The following is a 22,299-nucleotide window of genomic DNA, read 5'->3' on the forward strand; positions in this document are numbered from 1 at the left end:
GACTTAGTATCTGATCTTGATGATATAAGCAAGGTCTAAGTAAAGAGCAGTAGGAGGGCATTCTATTACACTGGCTTCTGACACAATCCACCTGGCAAACACAATATTGCTGGGAGAAAGAGTCTTTATTTGAGAATCTGGACTGGTTTGGTACTGGCTCAGTAAAAACACAGAGGTCTTTGAGTTATGCCAGAGACTCCAAATACAAACTATATTTATGGTCAATTAATTTTCAAAAAGTGTTTCAAAACAATAAAATGGCAAACAATTGTCTTTTTAGAAAGTAATAGTTCTAGGACACCTGGATATTCACATGTGATTCCCACCATACTCTACATATAAGAGCTAATGCAAAAGTAAGATTTATTTAAATGCTTAGAAAACAGACATATTTCCTGAGTCTGGATCTGTGCTAGGAAAACAAAATTTACACAGATTAAGTAGATTGTCCCAATAAAATATTGTACTTGTAAAGATACTATAAAGTAAAACAAGTACCACAGTGGCAGAAAATATTTTAAACCAGTGTATCTGATAAAAGATTTTTAGTTGGGATATACAGAAGACTATTAAAAGTAAAAACTTAACAACAATGTGATTTGGAAGGAACTTAAATAGATATTTCTCTTAAAAAGCTGTACAGTTGATTTACTAGCACATGAAAGGCTCAATCCTATCTAGATTGTGCAGAGGAAAACCTCTATGGTGTAACACTTCAATCAGTGGCATGCTGGTGGAATGTACAATGGTATGGTCAAATTGGAAAACACAGCAACACTGACAGCAAACTTCACAGAATTACATTACTCAGTCCTTCCACTTACATGTCTACAGCAGAAACAGCAACAAAATCCCACAATAGAAAATAAACCAAAGGGCTGGGAATATGGCCTAGTGGCAAGAGTGCTTGCCTCGCATACATGAAGCCTTGGGTTCGATTCCCCAGCACCACATATATAGAAAACGGCCAGAAGTGGCTCTGTGGCTCATGTGGTAGAGTGCTAGCCTTGAGCAAAAGGAAGCCAGGGACAGTGCTCAGGCCCTGAGTCCAAGCCCCAGGACTGGCCAAAATTAAAAAAAAAAAAAAAGAAACCAAAGATCTACCTGCTGATGAGCACATAAATATAGCAAATATGCTTGCAATGGGCTGTTACTCAGCCTTAAAAATTAAATAGTTACAACTCCTACCACCAACATTATCATTGTGAACATCATTCCAAGTAAATAAGCCAAAAAAAAAAAGCTAAGCCACAGATTGGGTGATTACATTTATATGAATTCCCAAACTGTGCAAATTGATAGGGGACAAGGAGAATGGCAGCTGCCAAATCTGACCAAGAATAGGACTGGCTGATAGCAAAAAGATACTGGATTTCATTTTAGGACAGTAAAAATATTCTAAGATTAAAGTGATAACTGTATAATTCTGAATCTCCTAAAACCTGCATTGCATTCTGATGAAATGCATGCTTTCACTTATACCCTAAGGGTGTTACTCAATAAAAACCGACTTCGTCATTATAACTTGAGATCATGTCACAGTGCTCTGGAATTTAAGACCAAAAAAAAGTTTCCGGGGCTGGGGATATGGCCTAGTGGCAAGAGTGCTTGCCTCGTATACATGAGGCCCTGGGTTCGATTCCCCAGCACCACATATACAGAAAATGGCCGGAAGGGGCGCTGTGGCTCAAGTGGCAGAGTGCTAGCCTTGAGCAAAACGAAGCCAGGGACAGTGCTCAGGCCCTGAGTCCAAGGCCCAGGACTGGCAAAAAAAAAAAATAAAAGTTTCCCCTCGTCCGAGAAAACATATACTTCTTTCACTGAAATCAGGTTTATGGAATGTTAAACCTTTATTTCACTGCTCATAGAATTTATATTTTCTCCAACTAGAAGATTTTTGTTGCAAAAATAGATTATATTTACCTCACGTATCAGCATGTTAATTGAAACACCTTTTTCCAGCTCACTTTGCTTTAGATGTTCACTGGTATTACACACTCCATTTCCATTTTCATTTTCATTCTCATTGGCCACTTTAGGGTATTCCTTAAACCTGTGGGGTCATAGAGTCAGTAAACAAAGCTTAAGACAGTATAGGTATTTAATAATATTTAAGCAGATATTACATTTTCTCACGAACAAATTAAACTAATATCTCTCATTTATTTCAATTATAAGCTATCAGTGAGCAGATTTATGTATTAGTAAGCAAAATTATGTAAATAATGTTGAAAAATTTTATGGTATGTATGACAGAGAAAATTTTATGGTGTGTATGACAGAGAAATAGCACATATTATAACTATATAAAGAATCATTTTAACTATTATTATTCATGAACCATTTCCTTATTAAAGATTGGCTATAGTCTAAGGATTAATACTTAAACCGAATAAGTATGGCATACGTATAGGTAAATAAAGGTGATGTATATTTATTGAAATGTTTTTATATGATACTAAAATGCACTTCTGTAACACCAGCTACTCACAAGAGGGGGTTCGGGAAGTACATGATCCAAGGCCAGTCTGGGGCGGGGGGAAGTTAATGACACCTAATCCAGGCCAGATATGGGCTTCTCATCTATAATCCCAGCCATGTAGAAGGTATCAGTGGGATTTCATGATTCAAGACTGGCCCTGTGCTAAAACAAGAAGGCCTGATAGGAAAAATCCCTAAAAAACCAAAACTGCCTGGAAGTATGGCTCAAATGTTAGAGCACTTGTCCAGCAAGTGTGAAACCTTCTATTCAAAGCCAGGTCCAGTACACAAACAAAAAAAAGGTACACTTTAGCCCTAGTACCAGGGTCTCCAAGAAGAAGCCCACCCAAAAAGCAAGGGAGAATGGGGGTGGGACCTGCCAGTGGAGAGAATGCCTAACACCTCCTTGCCCGAGACCATGACTGCGGCATGGAATTATCCCAGGTGAGGCTGAAGGGAAGCACACGAGCAAATTACGAACAAAAAATGACCACAGAAATGAACAGAGTACATGAAAAAGCAAGCGGCTGATGCTCTACTCCAAAAGCAGCATTGTTATCATTCTATTTCGTTCACTAAGAATTGAGCAAATGAGCAATGCTATCTGCTTTTTATGCATTTCATTTCTTGTTCGGGTGAAGTCTCAGATTAGGCTGAGCCAGCCCCAGACTGCTATCCTAACTGACTTCCCCGACAGCTGGAATTACAAGTGTTGGCTAGGAGTTCCAGTTTGATGTCTGTGGTATTGAGACCTGTGGTGCAAGTCCAGCCTCCCACTTGAATGCACCTGAGTCTCTGCCTCCCGAATGGCTATGGTTTCGGTCAGGGCACCACAGCCAGCGCATCAGTTTTTACCATCAAAGGAGAAAACATTATGCGGTGGCATTTTAAAACGTGTGCATTCTGTCCTGAGTTTCTGACCTAAATTCTAACATGGAATTCATTTGTGGTTATAAAATGAACTTATATGTAGGATTTAGTAAAACTACTGTTCAGTGATTGACAGTGTTAAATATTAAGGTCTTACTCAGTTATCTCTTTTTCTAATTCTTCCAGTTTCTTCTTCTTTTGAGCCAAAGCAAATTCCAGCTTCTGTACGGACTCAATAAGTTTCTCTACTGCTTCATCGTCAGCCTTTGAAAAACATATAAAAATAAAATTCAAAAAGTTATAGACAGTTACTTCTTCTTAGAAATATAATTTCTGAGTTTATGAGTAACATATATGCAAAATTAACAAGATGGCTATTGGACATTAATACTAAAAGAAGGATCTCAAACTGACACACTCATAAACATTACCTTTTAGGGGATTTGAGGGGCAGAAATTTGTATATTATTTATTTAATTTAGAGGCAATAAACTGATCATACATGATTCTACAGACAACTGACTTCAGGCTTTTTAGCGGATCCTGACGGTTGTCATTTTTATAGTATTAGCATGCTGGCCCACATGTTTTGTCTTTTCTGTGAGCGTCAGATTATGAATTTTGTCCCTTCCTTTTCCTCAAAATATTTTTCTAGAAAGACATAACAGCATAAAAGCAATGTGCTGAAGTCATTTTGAGATATAAGCATTCGCCCAGGATAATTTTTTTTACCATTTCCTTTGCCATTTCTCTCTGTTTCAGCAAATGAAAGGACGGCTGAGAACACGAGGGGCATCTCCGTCCACTGACCGGGCCCACGAGGAGTCATGTGTTGTTGTTCCTGCGTCTCCTGCAGCAGGTACAGAATCACAAAAGACTTTCGGAGGTAGTCTTCCCGTTTGCAGCAATGGTAGCCCCCCCGAAGAAGCCTGCTGGAGGCCTGCACCTAACTGGTCCTAGCTGCCCAGGAATAACATCTGCTATCCAGCTAGAAACAAGCTTTCATGTGCCCTTCCTCCAGTCCTGGGTGGCCTTCTCATGCTTCTAATGCCCGATCCAGTGAAGATCCTACAAAAGCCTGTGTGCCGTTTTCTGCTGTGTTGTCCTTGGGATCTCAAGCGTAGTCAGACTTGAGGGGCTCATGTTTTAGGGCTGGGAATTTACAGTATCACATAGGCTTGCTTCCTTTTTGTTTTTGTGGGTTTTTTTCACTCCTTATGCACCATGAGGTATCATCAAATTCCTTCAAGGAAGTATAGACTTCTGAGGGATGATTCTTGTGGAGAAAGATTTCCTGCCCAGGAAATTGCACCTCACATCACTTTCAAGGTGAGATCAGCCACCATTAGCAGATGAGGCTCAAGATGATGCATCCGGTTCTGTTGTTCTTACTCTCGTAGCCCTGGCTAGAGTTCATGAGTAGCATGTCCTGAATGGAGTTTAAATTTGAAGAGGTGACGGGGACAGATGTTCTCGATGAATCTGAAGAAGTACTCAGGGGCTTCTTTCCGAGTGATAGAGGCCTTTGAAGCTAGGTCATGCTGAATTCATACTAAAGCCTTGGTGTCAAATCATCTGGGTTTTGGCCTGGGGATACTGGCCACAAGTTTGAGGTCTGTCTGGAAGTTACACAGGTTTAGTCTCCATTTCTTGAATGCCAGGAGTTGCCTGATAGATGTCCACTTCTCTGTGGAGATGCCACTGGGTTGGGATGCAAAGCCTCCCTGAGGAGATCAAATTATCAATTTTTCTTTTCTCTGGAATCATGTCCCTTTCTAGGCAGACATGACCTTCAAAGAGTCTTCTTCTGAAATGTATTTGAGATGTGCAACATGGTTCAAAGGTATGAATCACCGAGAGCTATCGCACTGTGTATCATCAATACATAGATATCGATGCATGAGTGTATAATTTGTTATTGTAGAAGTGATGTGCCAGAGGGGTTACAGTTAGGTAAGTCAGGTAATGAGTACACTTCCTTTTGAACCAGGTCACACCTCCCCTCACTCTCCCAGTTTAGTTCCTTTTCCACGTAGTGACGAGCGAATACCACTGATGTATTTGTTCGCCCTTTGTCCCTTTTCTTCCACAGCTGTCTTAACCCAGGTAATCTGTACCACACAAATCATTAATGGAAGAGGTTTCTCAAAAAGTTAGAAGCTACTGATGGATTTGGCTAAAAGAAAGCTGGATCTAATGAAATTTTTGGCTCACAAAGTAGAATTCATAGTGGCCTATGCACACGGCTGATTCATTCTTTCGGGAATGTACAGAAAAATCTTTTTTTTGTTATCTTTGTTATCTTTTGTTATTTTTTTATAAGATTAATAGGTTTGAAGTACTATAAATTTCTCAAATATTCTTCCAATATATATTTCCATGTGTCACTTATATAAAAATATGTCTATTTGGCATTCTCATTTATAGAACACTATCAACATACACTAATGTTATGTATTTGCAAAGTTCAGCAATAGAACAGGACTGATTATATATATATATATTCACATATATATGTATATATATGCAGTTTTCTTGATCATTTTAGCCATAACCAAGCAGTCCAAATAAACATTCAAGTTCGCCCTAATATGTATGTATATTGTGTGCATAATGAAAGTACATTTCTCTAGATATTGCGTCTTTAGCAATTAGTTAATGGAAACATGGTTCTAGTAATTGAGCCCCAAGCATGAGCAAAATTCACGCCAAGTGGGAGCACAAGTTCTTAATTCCAAGTCCCAGTATTGGAACAAAATCAATAACAGAAAGTCAAGTAGGAAGAAACCAGTTAGGTACTCCTTGATTAAGCCAACTACTTCATTAATTCAATATAGTGTTGACAAAGCAAACTTATGATACCTTTTTCCACAAAACAAAATATGAGTAGTAGAGAAATTACTTTGTTTGGTAAACAATAGTATAGTGTCTGTTGTACACAAATGAAATGACATCCTGAATTGTAGCGCAATCTCCTCTGAGTCTGGAGTGTATGTCTTTAAAAAACAAAAAAACAAAAAAACAAAAAAACAAAAAAAAAAAACAGAGGAACACAGTTTCTGAGCCTGCAATTCTAGGAGCACTAAGTACCTCAGAAGGTCTTTTTCAAACAAGCACTATTTCCACATACTTATTGGCAACATTTTCTTACATGCATTTCTTACATACATTTGCAAGGAACGTTTAAATAATGCCTAAGTATTCAGTCTTGATAGAGACTGAAAAAAGTAACTCATTTTCCAAATGTCACTAAAAGGCTTAGATTAAAAGCTCAATTATTTAATTAAATGTCTTGAGATATTTTAAACTAAGTGTTATCAGGGTTAAAACAATAGTACAACAACAATGTTCAGAGCATCATTATTCCCAACAGCTAAAAAGTGATATAAAAGGTCCATATCTACCAGTAGAGGAATGGAAAAAACAAAACATTGTCTTTATGTATAAAACACTGACTTTAGACTCTCAAATTCTCTAGAAAAATCTTACACCAGTCACGTAATTTCTTCTTTAAAGACAGTAAGATTTGTACTAATTGCCAGTACTATTGCTATAAATACAGCAAATGTTTGTGAATTTTCAAATTGTTTAAGTATTCCTACTACAGTACTTCTAGAGAAAGAAATTGTCCTTTTCAGGATGAAAAAAATTAAAAACTGACTTACCAAATTTGTACCCATCAGTTGTTTCTGTAACTTTTCCAGTTTCATTGTTAGCTTTTTTATTGTACCTTCTAACATGAAATATTCATGTTTAAACCTAAAGGTATTTTGATAAATAATCAGTAACACAGATGAAATCTTAAAATATCACACATATCAGAAAAATAGGAATAGTTATATAAGTCTGTTAACATTTAATAAGTAGACAATTTGGAGTCTTTTACTCTTCAAACTGTTTTGTGGATAATGTGCCAAATTTAAAGATACTGTGTAAAATGTATGCATTTCTTTTCTTTAGTGCTAGAAATTGAACTCGGCACTCTAAAGATAGTTCAAATCACAGATACAATGCATGACTTGACTCTTACTGAACTATGTCCCAAATTATTTATTTCACATACTATGACCCTAAAATGCTTCTCAAGCTTCATACAGAATACCATAACTAATATAAATTCCATAGTACAACGCTTATTTGCTTTATTACTATTCATTATTTATATTGCTTAAAAAATTATACTTTTGTAGGTGATCTTGAATCATCTCAGAACTTCGTATAGCCTTGCTGTCTTGAGCCTCTTCTTCTTGCAACTAAAAGAAAAAAGTCTTTACTGATAAACTAGTGTTAATCTGGCCATCGTTTATTTTCAAGCCAAATGTCCTACAACACATCTATCTCCCATTCACCTGCACGTTGCTTTGGGAAATAATTGTCTCTATCTCACCATTAACTGTCCTGTTTCAACACAAAACACAGCATCAAGTGAAAACTTGTTCGGTACAGAAAAGGGCTGACAAACTAAAATCAATGAGAGTCCAACGAGTCAAGAGAATGTTTCATGACAAGTAAATTGTGAGCCAGTAAGAAGTAAATAAAAAAAGAAAGAAGAAATAAAAGATGAAAAGTCAGAAAGAACAGTACAACTAAAAGCTGAGATACAGTGAAATCAGTCCAATTAACTCAAACGGTAAGATTTATTAGCAAAAAGAGTCCACAAAACACATTATGTATGCCTTATTCACTGATCTATTACATGTGTTTGGCCAAGTGCAGTCAAAAGTAAGTAAAAATAAAAATAAATTCCCAAACGATGTTAAGTCCCTGCCAATGCTGAGTAAATGCAGAGAAGTTAGCATCATAAGTTGTGTTGAAATTATTGTGGGATCTACTAATTGCTTCCTTGCACTGATTTTTGTTAAACTAAGTCTCCCAAAAGCAACTGGTGCCCCAAAATCGAGGTAAAAGGTATGGCAATCCTCCTAAGGTAATGACGCATTAAGTAATAACAAGGAAAAAAAATGTGTGTGTTTTGTTGTTGTTGTTGTTGTTATTGAAAGATGAATGTGTTTGGGGAAATATGGGTATCATTGTGGGAAGAATAAATCAAGCACCAGCACTGAACAGTACACATCCAGAGAGTATCTTTAAATCTTCTTAAGAATTGCACATTTTTGTGCAATGATAAAATTCCTAAACAACATATTTCTGAGGCCTTATCCACATTGGTCTATAAATGACATAAAATTACAAATGTCAATATCTACAAATTAACTTACCTTTTTGAAAAGGTATTTTATAATGTTCATTTCCATATGTAGCATCGTAACATACATTGTACGTTGATCTATTTCTTCTGCTTCATTATGATTTTCTTTTTTTTTTAGCACTGTGTCAGTGTTTCCAAAACCTTGATCAGCATTTTCTTTCTTCAAAGCTTCTTGCTGCAAGAGAATTCTGCAACAAGAATTTAATTCCTGTAGCCATCAGGATGCCTACAATGCTATTTAATTATACTAAAAAAAGTCACTTTTCCTCCAGTTTTTCATGTTTTTAATTTTTCACCTAAAATTCTTCCAATGATCATGGTTATTTGAAAATTAATAATGAAAGAACATTTTGTTGACTGAGGTGGTAAGTTAATGTGAAGTGCCACTTTGGTAAATACAGAAAGAGCACTTTTACTATTTTATCAATGTTAGAAGCTTAAAATATATTTGCCACTCACGTTAATTAGTCTCAAGAAAAACAGATAACGTAACTAATTTTTAAAGTTATTGTTAAAAAAGAGTTTGTATATTAACTTGAGATAAAAAATATCAAGGTATTACAGGCACAGTTAAAAAGATTTATTGTGTTTTTGTCCTCTGTTCCCTTTCTCATGGATCACCTCCCTCCACCGTGTGAAATGAGGCAGGTGGCTAGAAAACAATTGGGGTGGGACCGAATGGTGGAAGAAGTAATGATTGAGAATCACTAGACACTTAGATGGACATGTTGGCTATAAACCCCTGCTACAATCTTTTGAGGTTCAGAAAAAAAAATGGAATGAAATAAAATTATTTATACTATATAATATCATTTAAAAACGGTTTTGTCACTTGTCCCCATATTATTAAAATCAGGATTAGAAGGAAAAGTGTAAAAGCTTTTGCTCATTTCTAGTATTCATTTTCTGCTGACACTTCAAATAATATTTTCTGTCATGGGCAATTTGAAAATCTGTCTTTGCAACAATCCAGAAGCATAGAATTATTTCAATAATAAAAATTAGTATGGGGCTGGGGATATGGCCTAGTGGCAAGAGAGCTTGCCTCTTATACATGAGGCCCTGGGTTCAATTCCCCAGCACCACATATACAGAAAACGGCCCGAAGTGGCGCTGTGGCTCAAGTGGCAGAGTGCTAGCCTTGAGCAAAAGGAAGCCAGGGACAGTGCTCAGGCCCTGAGTCCAAGGCCCAGGACTGGCAAAAAAAAAATTAGTATGATCTTTCAGCATAAAAACCTGAATTAATTTTATCAATGTGGAGAGACATATTGATTGTGATCATCAGTATTTTCTGTCTGTATTTTATTTCCTGTATATTAAAAATAAAATTGTAATACTTTTATCATCTTTATGTAGTTGTATAAATGAGTTGCCATTCAAAAAAGCAGGTTACTACTGCAGTATGTCTTGATCAGTGTCACCTTTTCCAACATTCTCACACCCCTCTCCCAACACATCCCTTCCTTCAATTTTCTTAAGAATAAAATGTTATCTTTGGCTCTATCTTAATGGGACACAGTTTCTTTAGTTTATATGAAGCCAATGACTATACACACATTACTGAAAAGGAATGAATACATAAAGTATGTAACTTATTCCTAACTGAAAATTTATTTCTGGCTTGGAAAATTAGTAATTTCATACTCTTTTAATGCATGTGTAAACTAATGCAAGATTTCTTAGGATTATTTTGCACATCTTAGCCATAGTCCTTTCTAAAATTTTCTATATTGTTACTATAAATAGACATGAAAATGAATAGCGTATATAAAATACAAATAATGGTTTTACAATTCTGAAATTTATATTTAAGAATTCAAAATAGGAAATAAAGAAAAATTGGAAATGATAAAAATCAGAAATAAAAGAAAATTTAGATGAAGTCAGATCCTTGTGGCATTAATTTAACATAATTATATAAATAACAATCCCAAATTTTTGCTGCTAAAAAAAGAAAACAGGACTCCTCATATCTGCTCTTCTCTTAAATAACTATCAAAGTCATGAGTTGGAAGACTATGTACTGAAGTATTAAAAGTTTCACATTTAAAAATTGTCATTAAAAAAATGTAACACTCTACACTAAAACATTTTCTCTGCAAAAAATAAGCAGGCAAGACAACACTTTCGAAATATAATATATCCATATCAATATGGCAAAAGTCATATATATGCATATGTATATATGTGAATATAAATATACATATATGTATATATTATATAAGTGAATATATACATACATACATATACATATATACATACATACATAAAGTCCAGTAGGGCACTGATGGCTCACACCTATAATCCTAGTAACTCAGGATTGCAGTTGGAAGTCAGCTTGTGCAGGGAAGTCTGTGAGACTTTTATCTCAATTAACTACCAAAAATCCAAAAGTGGAACTGTAGCTCACGTTGTAAAGCACTAGCTGGACTTAAGAAAAAAAAAGGGGGGGGCGGAATCCCTCAGAGAAAGCACTCAGGTCTTGAGTTCAAGCCCTGGGTCCAGCATACACACACACACACACACACACACACACACACACACACACACACACGAGTTCCAACATTTCCTCATACTACCTAATATGGTATATTTCATCCAGTTCGCTATTTTCATTCTCTAATTGAGATTTCACTTCTTCTATATCTAATAGCTCTTTCTGTGGTCTTCTGATCTTATTTTCCATTATTTTGATTTTTCTTGAAAGCAATGCACATCTACTGATTTTACATTGGATTAGTCTGTCACATGAGTAAAGCAAATCCGCAAGATGGAGTGAGTCGCCAGCACCTGTGTCCAGGGAATAAAACAACGTTGTCAGAATATTCGTGGTGTCTGCTGAAGAAGAGAAATGTTAAGACACCTAAAGATTCCATGTGACTTGCAGTGCTGAAGTAAGGTAACTGTCCCTCCAGTGTTCATTGTGGTGATCTTACAGGTCAAGAATATTCACGTAAAGGCCATGTAATGGGAAGCACCTTCGGGAAGCAATTCCCCACACCAGTAAGTTAACTACTGCAGTCAAAGTGGTTTGTTTGTCACATATTTGCACCATGCATTACACAGTTTCAATGCAATAACTTTTTATCAGGAGGCTTCTAATAGGCTGTAAGTAGATAAGTTTTGGGGGAAGTAAACAATACATGTGAATGTATCTGAAAATACACATGAAAGATATGTTGTTAGGCTTGTCAGATTGGGGGAGGGGGAGTAACAAAAAATACTCTTTAAAAGACTAGGCTCGGGGCTGGGAATATGGCCTAGTGGCAAGAGTGCTTGCCTCGTATACATGAAGCCCTGGGTTCGATTCCCCAGCACCACATATATAGAAAACGGCCAGAAGTGGCGCTGTGGCTCCAGTGGCAGAGTGCTAGCCTTGAGCAAAAAGAAGCCAGGGACAGTGCTCAGGCCCTAAGTCCAAGGCCCAGGACTGGCAATAAATAAATACATAAAATAAAAGACTCGGCTCATGCCTGTAACCCTGGGTGTTCAGGAGCCTGCACTGAAGATCTATGTTTTAAGCCCGTCCTGGACTTGAAAGTCTGTGAGATTCCTATCTCCAGAAAAGCAGCAAAAAATCTGGAAATGGACCTGTGGCTCAAGTACTGGCCTTGAGCAAAACAGTTAGGAGACAGAGCCCAGGCCTTGAATTCAAGCTCCAGCACTATCAAAAAATTAAAATTCAAAAAATTAAAAATAAAAATCTTTAAAGGCTAGAAAGATGGAAAAAAACATAATGTCTGAATTCTTGATGAAACATGGTTGATAACAGCTTCAGTATTTTTACTAAAGTAGATATTGTGGGAAAAACTACTCCCAGCAACAAAGTCATTTCATTATCACAAAAGTTTGAGTTCATCATAACAATACCTGTGATAGATGAGAAAAAAAAGCAATCAAAGATCTAAATAAAGGAATTGATTGAGTTATTTCAAGAAGCTCTATTGCTAACTGAAGGAAGGAAGGTTTTTGTCTACGCATTCCTATTTTCAGATACTTTCTTTTCTCTTTCATGAATGGGGAATTTCTCCGTAAGTCAGTCTTACCTGTCTCACTGGAAATCTCTTTCTCTGGGCAGGGAGTGCAAGAAAAGTAATAGGAACCTTTTCCCTCCTGAGAAGATTTCTTGAGTCCAGGACCACAACTCTCACCGACTGAAGAGTCTGAGAAAAGTCAGATGTTTGGTGTTAATTGCTATACTTCCCTACTCCTTCTTTAAAGGTATTTAGAAAGTCGTATCATTAAGAATCATACATGGGCTGGGAATATGGCCTAGTGGCACTTGCCTCCTACACATGAAGCTCTGGGTTCAATTCCCCAGCACCACATATATGGAAAATGGCCAGAAGGGGCACTGTGGCTCAGGTGGCAGAGTGCTAGCCTTGAGCAGGAAGAAGCCAGGGACAGTGCTCAGGCCCTGAGTCCAAGGCCCAGGACTGGCCAAAAAAAAAAAAAAAAAAAAGAATCATACACACACACACACACACACACACACACACACACACACACACACACAAATATACATGAACATCTATCTAATCAACTGGTGGACGCAGTTTCAGTGTATACATGACAGGACCCACCTTGCTTATATCACTCTATTCGCCCACATCATTGTCCTATTACGAGCTGGCTGCATGTATTCAAGGAAGAGTCTAGTAGTGGGAACTTAGGTACGTAGAAGCATTGTACTGAATTGCCTTTGAACTATACTGTACACAAATTATTCGTGTCGCTTTACATCATCTTTCCAATTTGCTTGTGAAGTAGTGGAGAACAGGGAAGAAAAAAAATTCCCCAACTGAGCTCTGAAAGCATGAGAGTAAGGTGCCGATACCACTTGTGGTCAATATTTATACCCCGGGTTAGCATATGTGTTCCTGCGCTTCCGCGTTGCCTTCAGGTGAATTCTATGTGTTCAGTGCCGTGTTGTTTCACCACAGACCCAAAGGGATCAAAATGAGGCCAATTGACTGACTGTAGTATGCATGCAAAACCCAAATCTGAGAGCAAAATGATCCTTTTTATTTTTATATTGATACTGCCACATGTTTCAGAATGCTAGAAAAGTCACTAACACGTTGTAGTATATGAGAGTTTGTATATGTAGTATATGAGAGTTGTAGTATAGGAGAATGTTTGGAAATATATTCACAAATACATGTGCTCCTTTTCCATTCAAATCAAAAAGGGTTAATTCATCAGAAGACGATTCATTGATTATGAGCCAACTAATAACCAAATAATAGAATGCAAGTGGAAAACTGATTACATTCTCAAAGAAGAGCAATTCACAAATGTTATTTTAGAGTCTAGAAACATTCAAAACATAATACACAAATAATCATTAATATAATATATAACATCATGAGAGATACAATAGTCTCAAACATAATCATGCATCTTAACAAATTATTACATATGCACTACATTTTTAATTTTTTATTTCATTATCTTTAATGCATCTTATTAAGGATTTAGTCATAATAATCCATTTGAAATATTTTCTCTTGTCATGAAGATCGAATCAGAAATCAATGACAAAATAACTCTGAAAAGCACTCAGAAATTTGAATAGTACATAGCATACATCTAAATAATTTTGGATCATAAAGACAACTAAAGTGAGAAACATTTTGAGCTGAATGGACAAAAACATGCAAAAATAACCCAGAAATTATGGAATGTCTTGTGATCTCTAAAGCAGTATTAAGAAAAATTTCTAGCACTGAATAGTTATGTGGCAAAGGTTCACAATTTTACTGTAACTTATTAACATGCATCAATAATACAAGGTGAGTTTCACTGTCATAATTCCATTATTGTGCACAGTGTACTTTCAGTTGGTATCCAGAATGTATTTTGGAACTCATGAAACTGAAATAAAAAATGACTAATTTTTAAGTGGGCAAGCAAATTTGAAAATGTGATTCACCAAAGAAGCCATGATAATGAAAACGTAAGAACATAAGATGCTCAACCTTATTAGTCATTAAAAGCACTATAGAAGCTGTGCACGAGGTTGTAATTCTAGCTACTCAGGAGACTGAGACCTGAGGATCATGGTTCAAAGCCAGCCAGGGCAGGAAAGTTCATGAGACTCTTAATTCCAATTAACTACCAAAAGGGTTTGAAGTGGAGCTATGGCTCAAGTGGTAGACTGGAAGCCTTAAACAAAAAAGCTCAGGGACAGTGCTCAGGCCAGCAGTTCAAACCCCAGGACCAACATACACACCTCTACCATTTGAACATGCTGCTAGTTGGATTTGCAAGTTGTTTAGAGATGGAATGTTTAAGACTTTTCTACAAGGTTGTCTTAATACCATGATCCTCTGTCTCAGCCTCTTGAGTATCTAGCATTACTGGCATAAGCCAGCAGTGCCTGGTTTCTTTGCTCTTTCTGAAGTAAAACTTTCTCATCCTTACTTACTTGTGTAGGGTTGGACAATCTACAGTAATTCACTATGAATGACCTTACCAGGATTGTTGCATGGGAGACATCTAAGATTCTTTTCTTCATATTTGGAAAGTGTTCTCCTGATGCTATGAATTTTAAAAAGTGAAAAAAATATTTTGATAGTGATATGAAAAACAATTACCAAACATATTGAATTCTTGAGCATTTAAGACAAGGTAAGTACTACTCTTGGAATTTGTTCCATATGCTTCAAAACTTTGCTAGACAAATTTTCATAAGATTTGTAATGACAATGCCTAACGTATGAGACTGTAACCTCTCTGTACATCAGTTTGATAATAAAAATTTGAAGAAAAAAAAAAAAAGATCTGTAATGAATGAAGACAAAATAAAGGTAAAATGATCCTGAAGAGGGCGCAACAGAGCTCAGCAGATTAACTTGATTGGCATGATAAGGTACTCACCAGGTATTCTTTCTCTCTAACAAATACTTTGTTCTTGTAAAATTCTTTTATGTTAGGCTTAAAAAATCTTTTAAACATTAAGGATCTTATATCTTTAGTTCAAATATTTTTTTGAAGGCTAAACAATATAAGGTAAAAACATGCACAAGAAAAATGGAATAATTTTTAAATTAATTATATTAACATAATACTTTGCAATCTTTTTTATTTATATTTTTTCTATACTTTGCAATCTTATAAAGGAGGGCATATCAACTATTTAATAATTTTGATACTTTGTAAATAATTTTTATTAATGTATTAGTTCCTTAAATAAAATGAACTGTCCCAAATTGGTAAACTAATCAATCACCGTAAGGGAAGATAATTAATAAAACTCAGGATCACTACTAGACTGGTACTTAGTCTCCAACTGACTTGGAAGACAAAATTCGCTTAATGCATAGTCATTAGCCGTTGTTACGGTAGGCACATACACAGCAGCAAAGAGGATGGCCCTAAAATCTACCTCCAAAACTGGGACCTTCCAAATATAAGCAACACCCATGTTTAACTAGTGTATACTTGAAATGAAAAAGTCAGGTAATCACCATATGACCCTCCAGGAGTGGCTCTAGACCAAGAAAGACAAAAGAGATTCCCCACACACCTGTCTGTCCTCATTCTCCTCAAGAGCAGGTGCTGGCCTTTGCTAAACCTGGTGGTTTGCATATGCTCTGGCTGACTAGAAACAAGGACAGGCCTCAAGTTCTTACTCACACATTTCCAGTCTTTCTCTTTCAATGAAAGATACACACTGCCAGAAGAGTTTGTCTCTTACTTGACTGCTTCTTCTCTTGAGAGACATTCTGTCACTTCTACAGAAAGCCTCTTTCTCTCTTGAACTTCTCCTCTGCTGCTTAATTTACTTTCCACCAACCTATACTCACCTCTGAACCAACCAAGGCTACCAAAATGCCATCACATTCACCAAACACTTCCCACCAAAAACAAGACAATGGTACGATGCTCATTAAATCAACCCATCTCTTTTAGATTCAGAACATTCTGCATAATAACTCCCTTTGAAGAAAGAATTTGAAAATATTTTTAAAACTTAAGGCAGAATCTCAAGCAACTGGGATTTTATTATTATTGAAAACATATTACTTAAAAGGGAAAATTGAACATTAATAGACACTGGAAGAAGGGTGACATGGGATTTCTCAGTGCGGTGAGGGGGCTACACAGGATACCAAGAGACCTTTTAGCATATGTCTGGTAGCAGAGAAGGGAAACAATAGCATAACAAAAATGTCTTATACCTATAATCCTAGCTACTCAGGTAAGTAACACAATGCCAGACCAGAAGTTTGACTCAAGTGTAGAGTGTCACCATGTGGGGGAAAGGCATAGCAAGAATGTTATGTCCTGTGTTCCAGATTAGTACCAACACACACACACACACACACACACACACACACACACACACACACACACACATCCCAAAAAGATGAAGAAGAAAAAGAAGAAGTGGAGTCTGGCACCAGTAGCTCATGCCTGTAATCCTAGCCACTCAGGAGTCTGTGATCTGTGGATCCTGTTTTAAAGCCAGCCCAGGCAGGAAAGTCCATACAACTCTTATCTCCAATTAACCACCAGCAAAGTGGTAGAGTGCCAGCCTTGAGCACAAGCATCTTAAGGACAGCACCAAAGTCCTGAGTTCAAGTCCCAGGATGGTAAAAAGAATAGAAGAATACAGGAAGAAGAATACAGCAAAAAAAAAAAAAAAAAAGAAGAAGGTTATGAGCGAGAGGAGGAGGAGACAGAAGCGGAAAGGGAGTTAGAAAGCCCGCCCTGCGTCACTGGAAATTATGTCATCGATTACAATAGTCCTAATTCACAGCTACTGTCAGAGAAGACAAAAACTTCGGAGGGCAACACAGTGTGGAGGTGTACACTCACCTGTGTGCTCCGCGTGACATTCCAACACACAAGAAAGCTCAGCTTCGCAGCAATGAATCTTGGAAAGCTACGAAGCCAGCATGGTAAGACTACGTGCTGCTTTTGGAATTATGCCTGAGCATAACATCATATGTACATGTGAATTAAAACAGCAACTTTTTGTCTTTAAACATTTTTATAATGTCTAAGTAGGGGTTATCATTGGACATATCATCTTATGAGTATGATCCATCTTGACGGATATCACCATTTTATCATTGTGCCCCACCCATGTCAACCCAAAACCTCTTCCCTTGGCACAGCCAGGAACTTTCTGAGTGCATTTCCACAGGCTAAGCAAATCCGAGACAGAATCTTCAAGTAGAATTGTATCAAACTAAGAAGTTGCTGCATGGAAAAGGACATAGCTAACAAGCTCAAAACCCTACAGAATGGCAGCTTAATTGCCAGCTAAACATCACACAATGGCCTAATGTCCAGGATATACAAAGAGCTCAAGGAAATGAATCCTCAAAGAATCAACAAAATTAATAAATTGAAAGTGAAACAGATTTTATAGAAGAAGTAAAAATAGCCAATAGACACATACAGAACTGCTCAATATCTTTGGCCAAAAGGAAATGCAAAATTAAACAACAGTTACATTCCATCTTACCCCAGTTACAACGATCATCATCAACAAATGAGAGACTGGTGCAGAATGGAGGAAAAGAAACCCTAATACACTGTTGGTGGGAATATAAACTGGAAGAGTAATCGAATATTCCTCAAAAACACAAACATAGAACTACCTCCATTATCCAACAATACCTCCCCCAGCCAATTATCAAAAGGACTACAAGTCATGATACAATGAAGGCACTTGAACAATCATATTTATTGCTGCACTATGGACCATAGCTAAGATATGGAAAGAACACAGATGCCCTTCAATGGATGAATGGTTAAAAAATATGACATATATATCATTATAAATTTATTATCCATTAGGAAGGATGATATTGCACCATTTGCAAAGAAATACATGTAACTCATCCCCAGAGAGATAGAGGACACATGTTTTCTCTCCTAGCTGGAAGGTAGATATAATTTATAAATATACAAGTAAACACATGTGGAAGTGTGCACAAATAAATTAAGGGAAGTATCATACATGCAGGAGAGAATTCAAATGGTGTGATTTCTTAGAAAAACTAACAGTCCAACTAAATGAATGCCAGGAAACACGCACTTGAGAGCAAAGGGCGGGGGGAAGGAGCAGACAACGAAGAAGAGGGCAGGAAAGAAGTCATAATGTACAATGCATATCCATGGAAAAATTTCAAAAGTGTGTGAGTATATATATGTATATGTGTGCATCCATATGTGCATATATATACATACATGTGATATCAAAATCAGTAAGCAGAAAGTGAAAAAGCAAAAAACCTTCCCAGTCAGCAATATGAGTTTTAATGGCAACAGTGCAGCCACAAAATCAACAACACAAAAAGAATGACTAGGATGTCCTCTTTTATTCCACTACACATGATTTGTGTAACAGCATTGTTCTTAAGGAACAATGTTCTTTGTTCTTTGTACTTAAGGAACTCCTTCAGATGTAGCAAACTTCAAGAACAACCATACAGAAGATATCTATCTGTGGATGATAACTCTGTATTCTGCTATATGAAACATTTCAAATAAACAGGCAAATCACAGCTATGATAGTATGTACCATGCAGGCATAATTATTTAAATTGGAATCAAATGGGGAATGCTGGAACCATTAAGGACAAAGGCCTTAAAATCCCTAAATCATTAGTAGAAGACTTTACTAGTCCATGTGAGTCCCAAGATCCATCCCCTATAGTTAACCTGAGATCAAAATAATTCTACATGTGTTGCTCCTTGTATGTACTCTAGCCCTTTTTGGCTTATAGACAATAACATTCAGTGCTATGCCCGAACTATCTGAACTAAACTATGAAATATCAGTGGATAAATAACTATGCAATACTTGTAATTATTTTCAACCTCAAGTTAAAGTATACTTGTATTTTAATGCCAACACTTACACTTTACAATGACCATAAAGAGCATAAAATGATGCACGACATCCAAAGTCATCTTTTAAAAAGACATCAACGCCTTGCTGAAGAAGAAACTTGACCATATGTTTGGATTCACATTGGACAGCATACATGAGGGTTGATCTGAAATAACAGAGGCAAAATTTCACCTTCAGGTACTTTTACTACATTTATTTAGTACATTATTGTGTATGTTTAATAAATTCAATATCATGCCTGTGTGGGTAAAATTGAGCCTTTACATATGCCAGCAACCAACAGCATCTTACGCGTCCAGTGTTCACCTTTGTCAGTTACTGCTAAAGCTAAAAGGAGACTGCAGTCAGATGTGTCTTAATGTACTTTGATAGAAAATAAATTCTAGGCTCCTGGGTCTAATGTGGAGCAACCATCCTAATGAGTAATTCTCCACTAATTCCCTCATCTTATGTAATATAATCCACAGTCAAGTAAAAGTCAAATAAGTAAAAGCTATTGGAATGACTAATAACATTAATCCTATAAAAAGAATGGTAATAATGTGGTAGACAAAAGTCTAAATTGTATATACATGACTTATAATCCCCCTATCAGGGGTATTACTCTTCCTATCATATCAAAAAATGTATTTGCTGATAAGTGTTTTCAAGCGCCTGGAAATTCAGGAATGAAAGCCAGTACTGTATGGATCTAAAAATCTTCTCTTTATCACCTACCTGGGACTGCTCTTCATGAAAGGAAAGGCTTATCCAATTAAATATTGTATTTCCTAAGCATATAGCAATTAAACCTATAAAATTTTCTGTGGTTTGAAGATACAGTGCTCTACCAAAAGCTCCTGTGTACATTCAAGCACTAACTTGAGTGTACCAACTTCGTGGATTGGTTAATTTAATGGATACGCTCAAAGACAGACAGACTGTCGGGAAGTAGACTCAGTTAAAGGAAATTGTCCTTGGAGGGAGACTGTGCTAACTAAGCCTCTTCCACTTTTCTGCTGCCTAGATTCCAGGAGAGGAGCCCCTTCCTCCCCTCCTCTACCACAGATCCCGGCTGTCAAGGCGTTCTGCCCAGAGCAAACAAAACAGCCAGCCTCTGAACACATGACCAAAACGAACCCTCTTCAAATTGTTTTCCTCAGGCATTTTTACTCACAAAATAAACAGTATAGGTACAGGGGCAATCTCTCAAGAGCATCAGGAAGAGCATCGGGAAATCGCAGTGAATAGTTATTTGGGGAAAAGCTAACATTAGTATTCTTCAAAGAAAGCAATTGGAAGCAAAGAATATTCCGAGTGAGAAAATTATTTCCAGCACATATTTTTTTTTTGCTTAATACAATCCCTTAAATAAGTATAAAAGAAATAAAGCCAAGCACAATGACTCAGGCTTGTAATCCTAGCAATTTGGGAGGCCAAGATCTGAGAATTGCAATTCAAGGTCAACTTGGCCACAAGAATCCCTTTAACGCTTATCTCCAATTAAGCACCAAGAAGACTGAGATGCAGCTGTGGCTCAAGTGGTAGAGCACTAGCCGTGAGAAGACAGAAACTCGAGGACAGCATCCAGGCCCTGTGTTCAAGCTCAAGGACCAGCACATAAGAAAATAGTATGAGAAGTGACATGACTATAAAATGGCTATGAATTTTATAGTGGCTCAAAGGTTAAACTAAAATCCATACTGAAACCACAATATTCAATGTACAAACGTAAGTAAAAATGGAAGCAGGTAACGAGGAAATGAGTGAGGATTTGACAGATGGGAAGAAATTGATGCAAGGGGTAATACTGATCAAGTTGCGTTGTACTCATAAACTATAATGTTGAATTGAAACCTTTCTGCATAGCTAAAGATAACTTTTTAAAAGAAACAAAGAAATTAAGTAAAAAAAATACTGATAGAAAACTTCTTTAGATAAGACCATATGACCATCAGAACCAGATTACAAATATCAAAGATTGGCAAATATGAAAAGGGAATATGAATCCTATTCTATACTGTTCTTTGTGGAGACAATCTGAACCATTACTTTCTATCTAACTGACCACCTGCGCCAATATTTTACATTATATTCCAATAAGTATAAACTAACCTTTGTTCTATGAATGTGCTAATTCTGATTTGAGTGATGCTTCTGATATGAGAACAAAAGGAGACTTTTGTTGGAAAATAGAACAAACAACTATAACTATACCTGTTCAGCTTATCAACAGCATGTACATTGGCATTATTCTCTATTAAAAATTCTGCCATTTTTTCTTTGTTTTCCTTTAGAGCAAGCAAAAGTGGTGTGAGGCCATCCTGTGGAAATAAAAAATTAAAATAAGTCATAACTCATGAAAGTCCCTATTTCTCCCCTGAGTTGAATATGAACACGAGAGGAAATAAACAGCAGGCTCTACCTCCTCACACACTCCCCTCTCTTTGAATGCCACAGACCCCAGCATGTAAAAGGTAAACATTATCAGAGGTTAGAGCAACATTTCTCAAGAATATGTCCCTTCTTGAAGTACTATACCCCCTAGAAAGATTTCATGAACATATATTTAGGACCTACTATACAACAGTACGTTCTAAGCCTAGCATTAAAGAAATTGTGAGAATGTTGCTTAGTCTCTGTCTGAAAACACTTTTATGGCAAACATTCGCTTCTATTGTTGATGATCTTCTTGTTTCTTCTTCCTGTGGTTGTTCCTGTACTATCTCTGTATCTTATCTGAGTACATTGGAAACTGTGTATACTGGTATTAGAACTAGGAAAGTGAAAGGGAATACCAAACTCAAGAGACACAGGATAAAAAGACAAACAACTACAAAAGCAATACTTGCAAAACTGTTTGGTGTAAACCAACTGAACAACT

General features: G+C 36.7%; 1 protein-coding gene across 1 annotated transcript in view; it reads right to left on the reverse strand.

Moving 5' to 3' along the window:
- LOC125366878 (ankyrin repeat domain-containing protein 26-like) overlaps window positions 1-22,299 on the reverse strand; it is a 39,453-nt gene that overhangs the window by 11,032 nt on the left and 6,122 nt on the right. The window contains exons 3-12 of the mRNA XM_048367600.1: window positions 21,633-21,739; window positions 19,444-19,581; window positions 15,039-15,103; window positions 12,607-12,723; window positions 11,140-11,350; window positions 8,571-8,748; window positions 7,534-7,604; window positions 7,017-7,110; window positions 3,509-3,615; window positions 1,924-2,053 (exon numbers count right to left, since the gene is read on the reverse strand). Coding sequence (XP_048223557.1) covers window positions 1,924-2,053; window positions 3,509-3,615; window positions 7,017-7,110; window positions 7,534-7,604; window positions 8,571-8,748; window positions 11,140-11,350; window positions 12,607-12,723; window positions 15,039-15,103; window positions 19,444-19,581; window positions 21,633-21,739 — 1,218 coding nt within the window. The remainder of the gene's footprint in view (window positions 1-1,923; window positions 2,054-3,508; window positions 3,616-7,016; window positions 7,111-7,533; window positions 7,605-8,570; window positions 8,749-11,139; window positions 11,351-12,606; window positions 12,724-15,038; window positions 15,104-19,443; window positions 19,582-21,632; window positions 21,740-22,299) is intronic.

The sequence above is a fragment of the Perognathus longimembris genome, chromosome 18 (genome assembly GCF_023159225.1).
Source record: "Perognathus longimembris pacificus isolate PPM17 chromosome 18, ASM2315922v1, whole genome shotgun sequence".
Lineage (NCBI taxonomy): Eukaryota > Metazoa > Chordata > Mammalia > Rodentia > Heteromyidae > Perognathus > Perognathus longimembris.